Source organism: Vipera berus (genome assembly GCF_964194415.1).
Source record: "Vipera berus genome assembly, chromosome: 3".
In the NCBI taxonomy this organism is placed as follows: domain Eukaryota; kingdom Metazoa; phylum Chordata; class Lepidosauria; order Squamata; family Viperidae; genus Vipera; species Vipera berus.
Genome location: NC_138204.1, coordinates 46654570 through 46667851, shown reverse-complemented (window position 1 = coordinate 46667851; position 13282 = coordinate 46654570). Strand labels below are relative to the sequence as shown.

The window sequence follows — 13282 nt, the reverse complement described above, 5'->3', positions numbered from 1 at the left end:
AGAAAGATTCTAATCTGGAGGAATGGCAGCGAGGTATCAATAAATTTGTGTGGGCAGGGAAAAAGCCACGAGTTAAACTTAAGATTATGCAGGATACTCGTGAGAGAGGTGGCCTTAAATTGCCTAATCTTAAATTATATTATGAAGCTGCTGCATTAGTAGGAATAAGCGATTGGATTAATTTGACGCAATTGAGGTTATTAAATCTTGAGGGCCATGATTTGTTGTTTGGCTGGCATGCATATTTGTTGTATGATAAGAAGGTAGATACTGTGTTTAGGATGCATATTTTAAGACAGGCATTGCTGAGAGTTTGGAAGAAGTATAGACATAAGCTAAGCAGCAAGATACCATTGTGGGCAATTCCAAAACACGCAATAGAAAATATACATGCTGGCTTCAAACATGATGTGACTACGTACAAGGAAATTTTAAGCCTGGAAAGGAATGTTTGGTGTTTGAAATCATATAGCCTCTTGCGAGAAGAGAAGGTTGTTCAATCTTGGTTTCAATATATCCAATTACAGGCCAGGTGGAAAGAAGACCAGAAAAATGGATTTACAATGACTGATGGAAATTTGATAAAGCAGATTAGAAATCAGGGGTCAGCACATATTAAACGGATATATCTTGCATTGATAGAGATTGACTCGGAAACAGAGCTTGTTAAGGATTGTATGATAAAATGGGCCCAAAATATCCAGGAAGTTATTACAATGGACATGTGGGAAAAGATTTGGGTGAGGAACGTAAAATTTACTCAAGCTCAAAATTTAAGAGAGAACTTTTACAAAATGTTTTATAGATGGCATCTAGATCCTAAAAAGCTTGCAAGTATGTATCCGAATTATCAGCCTAAGTGTTGGAGGTGTGGTGATGAAGATGCAACGTATTTTCACATATGGTGGACATGTAAGAAGGTTAAGGCTTTTTGGATAAAAGTCTGGTGGAATATGCAGAAGATTTTTAAACAGAGGATAAAGTTTTGTCCGCAACTTTTTTTGTTGGGAATAATTGTAGACGCTACAGTTGTGGACACTAAGCTGATGTTGAACTTAATTACGGCGGCAAGACTTTTGATAGGCCAATATTGGAAGAAAGAGGAACTGCCGACCATAGAAGAGTGGACTTTAAAGGTTTCCGACCTGGCAGAGATGGCGAAGATTTCGGCTTATTTGAAAGATCATTCGCAAGAACGCTATATTATGGAATGGAGAAAATGGATTGAGTTTATCCAGAACAAGTATAGGGTTAAGAAGTTTTATGTAGCATTCGAATAAGTCTTCTTTCGTTTTCTTTTCTTTTTTTTATTCTAGTTTTTTATATATATTTAATATTGTTAAGGTGTGTCTTATCCTATATAAGCTAGAGAGTGATGGATTTTAGAATTTATAGTTGTTAGTATATGGTTGTTTATTTATTTTATTTATTTATTTATTTAGTTGCATTTATATACCGCCCTATTCCCTGAGGACTCAGGGCGGTTTACAGGGAATTAAAAATCCACCATACAAAAGTTAAAAAACCAATTAAAAAATATTAAATTACCCTGTATACATTAAAACCCGAATTAAAAATTTCTCCTCAGCCTGGTTGCCTTTTATGGTTGCCTTTTTATATATATATACCTTGTATTTAGCTCTGGGAAGTCGGGGGGGGGGGTGGAGGGAGGGGGGGAGGGAGGGAGGTTGGGGGGAGGTAGGGGGGGAGCAGGGAGGGGGAAGGGGGGTTTCTTAAGGGAAAACTGTATTTTAAAACTTTTCAATAAAATAAAAAAAATACGTCAGTGATAGCCCCATCTTTCAATTCAGTTTCCAAAGATGAACAAAGACAGAAGTAACTGTCAAGAACAGTCTAGATCAGACATGTCAAACTCGCGATGTCACGTGACATCGCACGACGTATCGGAGCTTTTTCTCCATTGCCGGCAATGGGGTGGGTGTGGGTTCCTGATGATGCATCTGGCCCGTGGGCTGGCAGTTTGAAACCCCTGGTCTAGATCAACTAACAAAAACAGCTTATTTTTTGTAGCTATATTGTCCAAAATATGGCAGTTTGGCGTATGTGTGCTGATATACACATGCACATTTTGAAAGTAATAGAAAAATCATAACAAGATGGCTGTGCTGTGTACTTTTAAATGAACTGAAGGACCTCTTCATTGTTTTTGAACACCTCCATTAGATATAATGTCATTATGTGCATCTTTCACCCAACTTTAACTCTCAAGAATCTAACAAGGCTGTGAATAAAAAGAGAGGAATATATTACCTGTTTTTAATTAGCTCACAAAGTAACTCCCCACCCTGACACCGCAACTCCTAGAGAGCTTATGATTATAATGAGATGCAAAGCAGGGCTTCTTGGCAACAGCTAATATTCTGTAAGTTACAGCACTGCGTTCAGTTTAGAATACTTGCTGTAATGTTTCTCTAAATTGATGTAAGTGAAACAACTGATGAAGTTAGGTTACTTTGTCCTAGTAAATCCAGAAAAGGGTGTGTGGCATTTTTCAAGCATTCCATAGGAGGAGAGTGGGTTTATGTGGCAAAGAAGAAAGGGTTAGCTTAATGGACATTGGTGGATGGGTGGGCTTAGTGAAAATATGAAACTCTGTTGAAAAAGAAGCTTACCACTTCTTTTCTTCACACACGCACATGAATGAGATGGAAGTATAATACAAAAAGTGCTTACTTTAAGGTTCAGACACGCATAAAATGACTGTCGGTGCTCTGGGATGAGTCAGACGAGAGGGACTTGGTCGGTGGAGTCAGGGATGCTGGGGAAGTGGGAGGGCTCGGGGTAGCACATTGAGCTGTAAACAAGAAATGGAGATACAGCCTGAAAAATATACGGTGCTTCAGACAGTGTGTGGTGGGGGGAAGGGGGGGGAGAAAACAAAGGCAAAGAAATACCATCCATTGAACAAACATGCATTAAAAGAGAAGAAAAAGGAAAGACAATAACAAAAATCACAGAGCAGTAGAAAATGACTGCACTATATTATGTACAAATAGGTCCCATGAGTATTGCTCAGGTTAAACTATGGAGTAAAGCTGGGCGGTGTGCAGTCCCATGTTCCTGGTGGGTAGCCCTTTGACCATGATTGCTAAAACAGAAGGTCCCATTTCCCACTCTCATTTTGTGGTGAGAAACATCAGAAAACTAATTTATAAACTCTAAAAACAAAAATAATTCCCCAAATCCCACATGCATGATGTGGTTCCAATCATTCTGAGGCTCTAAGTTCTCTCCCAAAATTCTAACTGAGATTGTGGGCCACCATATCTACCCGCGGAATAAACAGAGATCAAACTCACAATAATTACTATGTATAAATACAGGCCACAAGGCCAACCTTTTCCAGCTTGGCTCCCTCTAAATATGTGGTGTGTTGGGACAAAAATGTTTAGAATCCCAACCATTTCCCAATTGGAGAGGGCTGTTACAGACCATATCTGGCTATATGAAGAAAACTAAATTAAATTCTATCAATGCCAATTTAGTAAAGTGCATTAAGTATTAATATTCATGGAAAGTAACATATTTTTGGAGTCACCCAAAATGTGCAGCAATTTAATTATATATTCAAATACAGTTTGAATAAGAATTCCATGTTTTGGCACAAGTCTGATTACAAGGGAACTAGAGTAATTACACAACAGCTTCTTCCACAGCAATGTGCAGCAGTTCAAGAAAAAAATAACTTCCCAGTGAACTGTAGAAGGTAGAATATACCACCAGGGCAATGTTTCAAGGCAATAATGCAGAACAAGCATATCAGAGTAGCTGACTGTCTTAAATGCCTTTTGCCTAGATGTGTACCATAGTAGTGGATGTATTTTAAATATACACATATTCAAGATTGACAGGGGTAACTGTTATTATCCTTCCTCAAGCTTTCAGTTTATAATTCCTGCATTCAAGATAAGATGGATAGCTCTCTAGCCTCTTTAAACAAGTGCTACCTTCAGAGATGACTGGTCCTCCTGTTATAGGAATACAACTGAGACAGAGCAGGAGGAGATTGAAAAATGACTTCTTTGGATGAAGTGCACAATTGGTTATTGCCATACCCTCACTTTGTCATACAGTCTTCCCATCTGAGCCATCAGGAAATTATGCTACCCTCTATCTTGCTGCCCTCACATTGTATTTTGCTGTAAACCTGGAATGGCCCTGTGCTGCACTGCTATTCAGAGAGCTTTAACACATTTGTGCATGCCTTGGAAATGATTAGTGAGTGTCCTCAAATTGAGGCAAGAAAACTATGTGGATTTTTTCCTATATAATGCAGGAGGTAGTCCAAAGTGTTGAGGCAGCCATTGAGAAGGCATGATCACAACTCTTACATCCCTCATTTCATGTAGGGTGGCAACCTTCAGAATATATTCCCCACAGGGTGGGCCAAATCTGATGGTGAAAATGGTTCTGCAGATACTGGATGCCAAGCCATGTACAGCTTTAAAAGTAATCAATAGCACTTTGAACAGAATCAGGAAGCAAATCAATAACCAAAGAAGTTATGTGGGCAGATATTACATTCATAAATCTGCTTCAGGATGTCTTGAAATCTACATTTTGGACCACTTGATGCTTCTGGGGCTTCTTTAAGTGCATTTCAGGAGACTATTGCTGAGATGAAGAGAGCACAAGTCACTGATGGGAGGTCCTTGTGGTCCAAAAAGAACCATAATTTTGTGCATCAGCTGAAGTGAGACAACTGGCCATAGCCTCACTGCTCCTTTAAGAGGGAGCTGAGAGTCTAGCAACCCTCTTTGATTTCAGACCTACCACTTTAGAGAGAGGATGATCCTATTCACAGTCAATGTTGGAACAATTAACTGACCTGACTTGCAGAAATGCTATCCATGTTAAGGATAGTTAGAGATTGGCCAATTGTTTAAAATTGAGAAATGGCCTCTTCAGGTGGGGATGCACTATTGCTTCCTTGAAGACAATGGTACAATATAACTTAAAGATGCTTTAACACCTCTTAAATCTAGCTACTCCATGCCCCAACCAGATGCACATATAAGCCATGTGGTGCATAGATCAAGCTTACAGTTGATGGATCTCATTCCATAGAGACCCCTACTCATATCCTTAGTTTCTGCGAATTCAAAAGATCCCAGATAATTTCACAAAGATTTCACCCAAGTCATCTTGGTATGTATAATCCAGCTCACGTTAAATGTAAGCAATTTTTATTTAGCAAAGAAAATTGCAAATATGTCATCGCAATAAGATCTTTAGTAAGATCTTTATCTTCTCTTCCCCTAAAAGTAATGGTGAACAGAGCTGCCAGATGTTAAAGTGCAGATGCAATAAAGGTAAGACAAGATGGGAGCATGATTCTCCACTCTTATTATGATTATGTACTCCCAAACTGGGCACAATGGCTGGTTTCATTTATTCTCCCCACCCTCGGCATCCCATTTACCATCTTCATTGCCTGCAGCTCCTCAGTAAACTGATGAACTTGCTGGGCTCAATGAGGGAGGAGGAATGGCTAAGGAGCACCTTCATTTCTCCAGTCTAGATACTGACAGCCTGCAAAATTGGCAGCAATGTAGTGTATTCAACTCAATAAAAATGCTGTTACTTACAAATACCTTAAGACAGAGGGAGTGTGTGGTTAATGGGCTACATGTAATTCTCATGTGTACAACTCACTATATTGACAATATCTGGTGGGAATTTTTTAATTTACCTGTGGGTGGCTTAACACAGAGATTCTATTTTTTTAAAAAAAAATCCTTATTCCCACTGCAAATAACACAATATTCCATATTCAATGCCTTCAGTGTTTCCTTTAACCTTTTAAAAAATGTCTTAAAAATATTCAGGTCTCTATAGAAAAGTTGTCTGCTGCTGACCTATTGTAAGAAGGTATAAGTAGTTGGAGCTGCTTTTCTTTGGAGTTACAAATTAGAGGAGAAGATATTGCCATTCAGTCAAAGGCTTACTACCATATATGCCATTTAACAAATCAGACTAATTCACTTGTTTATATTTTCTAGAAATTGGTATCAGTGATGGAAAAATGCCTCTTGACTCATTGACCTAAAAAAACAGTACAACAGTACAACAGCACAGTTGGCTTCTTATGACAATTTTCTAACTTTTATAAATAATTTTAATGAATTTAAACAAACCATTAAAACTTGTTTTGGAGGCTAGATCTCTAGTTCATTTGTTTTGCTATAATGTCCAATATACCAAAGATGCATCTTTGGGATAACTATGACCTGGAAGACTGAGAATCTCCATAGACATAATGTCCAATACCAGAACACTTAAGTGCTGAAGCAACAATATCTGGCCAAGTTCATCAATGGTAGGAAAAGCTTTGCTCTTATTGGGACTGTGATGCCCCGTTGCCTAATCTTTTGATAATGCTGCACAGCATTTCATCTTACCAGACAGCATGCGGCCTCGTCGGGAGGCTTCTGTAGCTAAAGCGCAGGAGATCTCAATTCGTTTTTCCTGCTCCTGTAACTGAGCCTCTGAGTCCTGGGCCACGTCCATCTCTCCCTCACTGAGGGGGATGACATTCTGCATGCTGCAAGAGAGAACACTCAAGTTATTTCAGCCAGAAGTCACGCCCAACACTCAAAGCTACAAGGTGAATAAAAGAAGATGAAAACAAATGTGACACATCCTATTTGTTTAATATAATTTTTAACATTTTTCTATAAAACACAAATGGCCATTTTTAAAGTTATCTTTAAGACTGTAAACACAATCACTCTTCCTTTGCAAAATTAATATTTTTGTTCATTTTCGAGCGAGGGAATTTTGAGGCCATAAATATTTAGATAAGTTATTTTTTCCTATCTACTATAGAATTGGAATTGCTAATAGGTATATCCAGCAAGACCAGATTGACAGACAAGGCACCAAAGAGAAAGAAGAAACCAGAATGAAACTTATACAACATTAGTAGCTTCTGAATAGTAAGAGACTACCGGTCAGTGCTGTTAATAAACAGTAAGGGCAAATAAATAGCCTCCAAAATGAAATGTTATTCCAAAATGAAATAAAAATTCATGCTCAGTAACCAAACGGCACATGGGAAAGTCAAAATGTGTGAAGTAGCACTGCACCTGGATTTAGCAATAAGTGTCTTTATCCTTTCCACTTTCTTTTGTTTCTCCTTCATCTCCTCAGGGCTCAGTGGAGTATCAGGTTCCAGCTCAATATATCTTTCCGGGATGAGGACTTTATCTGGAGTGGAAAGCTGAGTAACAGAAACAGCCAATAAGTGGCAATGGCCTTGTTAAATGTTTCACTTGGTAGTATATTCTACCCTACCCTACCCTACTTCTAGGTTAGTCTAGTCTAGTCTAGTCTAGTCTAGTTTACCCTACCTTACCTTCTAGTATCCAACCTTAATCACTATATTATACATTCCAGAATACATACTTCAGATCATGCTTAAAACATGTGTGCTATGAAACTCTCCAGGCTGTCTTAAAATCAAACATTCCAGGCATTACATAAATACAAAGTTTAGAATTCTTAGTTCCTCTCTCGCACCTGCATGACTTTTCATTGGGACTATCCTGTATCCTTAACAGATTATTGAAACTCTCAGCTCATATTGCTCCAACCACACAGACCCTTTGAGTTTCAAAGAAGGCAACTAGATCTCAGTGTACATTATTGGGAAAGAGGCAGTTTGCTGAGATTCAGATCAATCATGTATTTCACCTCTTTGCTAATGTCCACATCATAATGTTCTGGCTCCAACTCCATTTTGCGCAGGCGAGCAATCTCATCTCGGGGGCTTTCATACATCCTGCCAGAATCTTCAGAGCGTAATGCTGCCTCCAGGTCAGATATATCCACTTCATGGATACTGCGATGCCTGCGAACCTAGAGCAAAACAGACCACTTAAGATATTGTCAGTATTGCAGGATCCAATCTGGGTTGACCTCTGAAACCAGAGGTTAGTCGTCCAAGCTTTTGGACTCGTGCTGGAATCCATCCTTAGGGAACTTCTCTCTCACCAGAATGTATGAGAGAGAAGTTCATTGAGGATGGATTCCAGCACAAGTCTAAAAGCTCGGAAGATTAAATCTCTGGTCCCAGTGACTGACCCAGATTGGATCCTGGGACATTATCTTGGAACATGTATAGTTGCCTTCATTCATTGTCAGTATTATTTTTTAGCTTGGCAGATCACTTGATCAACTTAGAATTGCACTGGCTGAATCTCTCTTAACTATTCTTCTATACCAGATCATTAAGAAATTTAGTTACAGAAAGAACAAAAAAAGTCAGAAGTAAAATTTTAGACCAGCATAATTTACAGTGCAGAAATTTTTTTTGCATGGGGATATGGGTGGAATGTAACAGAGATTCAGTCATGTGAGTTTCCCAACTCCGGTTTGGACCTGCACAATTAATATATAGGTTTACCACCGCAGACTCAGCTTGTAGGAATAAGGCTAAATTACTGCCTCCTAGTAATTGTTGCAAAGTTTAAGAATATTTGACTGTTTATCATTCAGCCCAGTTCTTAACTTCAGTACCTGCAAAACATCTATATGAAACACTGGTTGACCAATTTTTTATCAGGAAAATTCTAATACTGAAGTAGATCTGAGTGGTTTATGAGATGGAGACTAGTTTTCACTAATAAAATAAATGTATTACCACTTTATAAGAGGCAGGCGCTTTTGAGAGAGGGCTATCTGTCTGTTGCTGATTGGCTGGAAGTTGCAAGCTCCGTCTCTTTTCCTTCATAGAACTGCTTTGATGGCGTTTCATGCGATCAATTTGTTCCTCAACACTCATCTTTGCTTTCATCTCATTGGAAAACACGGCACTCTTTGGCCTGTCCTAAGGGAGAAAACAAGACCCTGGTGGTTACTAATGGCCCCAGAGGCTTTTTGTTTCATCAAAATCTTTCTTTTTTTCTGAAGGCAGATTCAGGATAGAAAATATTCTGATAACAACAGGATCCTTATGTTGTTAACATTTTTGTTAGAAGATGGGAAATCTTATAGTAGATAGCAGCCCAGGTTCTGAAACAAAAGATGACTAGTTTTTAATAAAACAGTTTATCAAAAGAGGAGTTCGGCAAAGTGTGTTTGAGCATGATAGCAAATGCAGTAAGAAGTTTGCAAAATTTTGAAACTAGAATACAGGATTTTTTCTGTATGGCATGGCTATATAGGAGATATAAATCTAATAATACAATACAATATTTATGAGTTTATGACAACTGCGTTTTGGGGGAGAAAAAATAAAGTACTAATTTAGCTTACAATGCAAACATCAGAAGAAAAGATAAATGCTGTGTCCAAGAGCTTCCCATTTTTGTCAATCTAGGAGGAAATTCCACAACGTAGATTTGTTGCTAACTTCTCAGTATCAGGATGGCAATTTCTCATTGGCTGGAACCCCCATCTCATCCCACCCTGGGTCCTCAGTTCTCCCACCTCCCAGAAGTGCCTTCATGCCCTTTCAATGGGCATTTTGAAGCTGGCTGTTTTCTCTACTGAGTTGAAGTCATGATGTCAATCATTTCATCCTGATTTTCAAATGGAGTCATTGTTTTTCTATGAAAATAAATGCAGTGATACAATTATAAGAACACAGGGCAGTTGCTGGCTGGAGGCTGGATTTTGCATCTCCTGTTGATCACCTGGAGGGAGTGCTATTTGCTTCATAGGTTGTGGTGACTATTGTGGGGGTGTTAATGGTGAAGACCCTTGTAGGACAGAGCAAAAATACTTTTGAGTGTTCGGGTAAAACTGTTGGTATAGGAAACCTTCCTGAGATCTCAATACAATTGTGTTCCAGTAAGAAAAGATAATAATAATAATAATAATAATAATAATAATAATAATAATAATAATAATAATAATAATAATAATAATAATAATAATAATAATAATAATAATAATAGGAAGGCACATTGGAGGTCATCTAGTCCAACCCCCTGCTCAGGCAGGAAACCCTATACCATTTCAGACAAATGACTGTCCAGTCTCTTCTTAAAAACTTCCAATGTTGGAAGATTCACAACTTCTGGATGCAGGTTGTTCCACTGATTGTTCTAACTGTCAGGAAAATTCTCCTTAGTTCTAGGTTGCTTCTCTCCTTGATTAGTTTCCATCTATTGCTTCTTGTCCTGCCTTCAGGTGCTTTGGAGAATAGCTTGACTCCCTCTTCTTTGTTGATTTAGTTGATTTTGACTAGTGGCTAAGGATGAAACTAGAGGCTTTCTGGTCACACATTTAACTCATTCTTTCTGGCAATCCTGGATTAACAGTTATCATCACATTCCTCCCAACTCACTGAACTGTCAATAAAGTAGGAAGAATATAATCTTTCTCCAACAAAGTGGAGAAATTTGAGCCTTATCATACAGACATTATCATCTATAAGTGATGAGGACACTGACATCTGTTAGGATGCTGATACTTCTGCTGATCTCCCTAGCTTGCTTCTCAATGGTTAACTTCCCCTTATGTCAGGGTTTCCCAACCTTGGCAGCTTTAAGATATGTAGACTTCATATCCCAGAATTCTGGGAGCTGAAGTCCACATGTCTTAAAGTTGCCAAGGTTGGGAAACTCTGCCTTACGTAATACCTTTGTATAAAAATTGTTCCCCTTTTGGTACCAAGAAAAACCTTTTCATTCCCATAGGAAATAGACTTTTTAATTTTCAGTAGAATTTTGCTGCTACATTATTTAAGAAGGTTTTTTAAAACATCTAATTATAACTTTTGGTTTGAGGGCTGTTTAATTTTTGGACTGATTTTTTTAAAAAAAATTTCATTTGATATTTCTTTTCATTGATCACTTGATTGCATTGTTTTCTGATTTGTTGTATAACTGCATTGTTGGCTTTTATATATTGTATTGTTCAGCACTATTTCCTGCAGAGTAATTAATATTATTAAAAATGAATTAACAGAATATTGAAATGATGGCAGAATTCATCCTCACCTGAGAATCCCGCCCATTGGCACTCCTCCTCACCACACCTGATGTTGGCGTGTTCTCCTCATCCATAGGTGACTTAGTTCTTGGAGGAACAATACCAACTGTGGAAATCCAGGAGGTAAAGAAAAACAAAGATATTAAGAAGAAGGGGGAAGATTCTGGCAATGGCAATATATAAATAGAAAGCATTTATTTTAAATGACTTTTACACCCACTCATATTGTAACCACAACTGTGGGTGGTTCACAAACAGTAAAAACAGACACCTCCCCAACAATTAGAATAAAAACTCCAGGGCAGCACTGTCTCACATTGCCTGGCCTCAAGTCTCATTCTACCTCAACTCTTGTGTTAGCAAAGCTCTGTTGGTTGGTTTGCCTGTTATCATTTGCTCATTAAAGGTAAATGTAAAGGTTCCCCCGCACATGCATGCTAGTTGTTTCCGACTCTAGGGGCCGGTGCTCATCTCCGTTTCAAAGCCGAAGAGCCAGCGCTTGTCCGAGGACGTCTCCGTGGTCATGTGGCCGGCATGACTAGACGCACAAAGGCGCACGGAACGCTGTTACCTTCCCACCGTAGTGGTCCCTATTTTTCCACTTGCATTTTACGTGCTTTCGAACTGCTAGGTTGGCAGAAGCTGGGACGAGTAACATTTGCTCATTATCTATTGTAAAATGGGAAAATTAATTTGGACTCTGGAATATTACTGAATGTTATTATAATTTCTGCTCCATTAATTGTTTTATTTGTTTGTGTGTGTGGATATGTGTGTGTGTTGGTCTTAATTCATTATTAGCCACACAAACGTATAATAGATGCGTGGCCACCACCAAATAAATGGAACAGATGATAGAGATGGATGGATGGATCTATCCATCTGTCTGTCTGTCCACCCATCTGCCCGCCCACCTGTCCACCCATCCACCCACCCATCCATCCATCCACTCACCCACCCATTCATCTATCCTTGTGACAGGTAATCCGAATACTTAGGACAGGTAATGTAAACAGTTATTTAGGACAAGAAAGGAGCAAGAACTACTTTCTTGCTAAAATCATTTCAGAAGAACCTTGCTGAATGAGACCAAACTCACTGGGCCAACCTTCAAGCTTGTTAAGACAATAACCCTTGAGCAGCAGTTTTTTTTCCCAATTGTGAATGTCTATGGATGGGTTCACCTATTGGCAGGGCTTTTTTGTCATAGAACACTCAGAATGGAGTTCCGCCACCTTTTTTGGATGGAACCTTGTAGGGTAGGTAAGGCGGGTTGTATGACATGTGTGAGTTCCGGCACCTTTTTCTTTTACAAAAAAAGCACTGCCTATTGGAATCTGGATTTGTTTTATCACCGATTGCTTAACAAGCCAAAATGGATGGATTGATAGTTAAGATATAACTCATGGCTTAGGAATGACTAGGCTCATACAGTATGCTAGGGTTGACATTTGTATGAACCCAATCTGACTCTATGTGATACTATATACTGACTTTGTATACTGACATATTATATTGCTCTGAACAAAGGAATTTGGGGATAAAAGGCTATTCCTATATATTATGTTTCTTAAAATGTATCTTTCCTGAATTTGAGAGATGCAAACTTTATACCAGTTATCCCCAATCTATACTCTTTTTTAAACACCAGGCTACAGTTCCCACCATTCCAAGCCAGCATGACTTTTGGAGCTGGGAAAGAAGATAATATCAGCAAACAAATGGATTCTCTTAATAAAATGCAATGTATAGGTACCTTTGTTGAGTGCCACCTGCTTATCAGCATCTTGGTCCTGTCTTGGCTGCAAGAGACCAGCCTCCACTGTTGAATGTGAGGCTGATGCCCGGTGATGGTCCTTCTTGCTCTGCTCAAAGCTGGACTTTGACTGTGGGGAAAACATATTTCCTTTGAAAAGTGTCTGGTCTTGCTGAAGACAACTGCTATAGACAGGTGTTACTGCCCTGAAGGTTTGCTTCGTTTTGTTTAAGGAATTTATATGGCCACCCAGCTCATAGTTCTGATTATAGATGGTTAACATAGAGTTAGAACAGAAAAGAAAAAAATAGGCAACAAGAATAAAATATTAACAAGAACGAGTATATTGAAAGAAGAATCAGAAGCATCCCTGTAGATTTTTTTCCTTCTCTGTTCCAAAACAGTTCAAATGATGAAAAACCAGTCAGGTGAAGAAAAGATGGGGCAAGTGCTTACTTCATTAGCATGCTTTTTGTTCAAGGTAAAATATCCAGGAAAGGCAAGGATTTCTATTCCTAGTAGATTCCCCTAGGAATTAGAAATCTCCAGCTGGATATACATTGG

The 13282-nt window shown here is 38.7% G+C and overlaps 1 protein-coding gene across 7 annotated transcripts in view; it reads right to left on the bottom strand.

The window, feature by feature from the left end:
• The window catches only part of PLEKHA6 (pleckstrin homology domain containing A6), a 217233-nt gene that overhangs the window by 1969 nt on the left and 201982 nt on the right, over window positions 1-13282 (bottom strand). For all 7 annotated transcript variants that reach the window (XM_081324113.1, XM_081324115.1, XM_081324114.1 and 4 more), the window contains 7 exons: window positions 12719-12848; window positions 10971-11068; window positions 8666-8851; window positions 7717-7881; window positions 7110-7243; window positions 6423-6565; window positions 2695-2815 (listed from right to left, as the gene is read on the bottom strand). In XM_081324113.1, the coding sequence (XP_081180239.1) occupies window positions 2703-2815; window positions 6423-6565; window positions 7110-7243; window positions 7717-7881; window positions 8666-8851; window positions 10971-11068; window positions 12719-12848 (969 nt within the window). In that variant the 3' untranslated portion in view covers window positions 2695-2702. The remainder of the gene's footprint in view (window positions 1-2694; window positions 2816-6422; window positions 6566-7109; window positions 7244-7716; window positions 7882-8665; window positions 8852-10970; window positions 11069-12718; window positions 12849-13282) is intronic.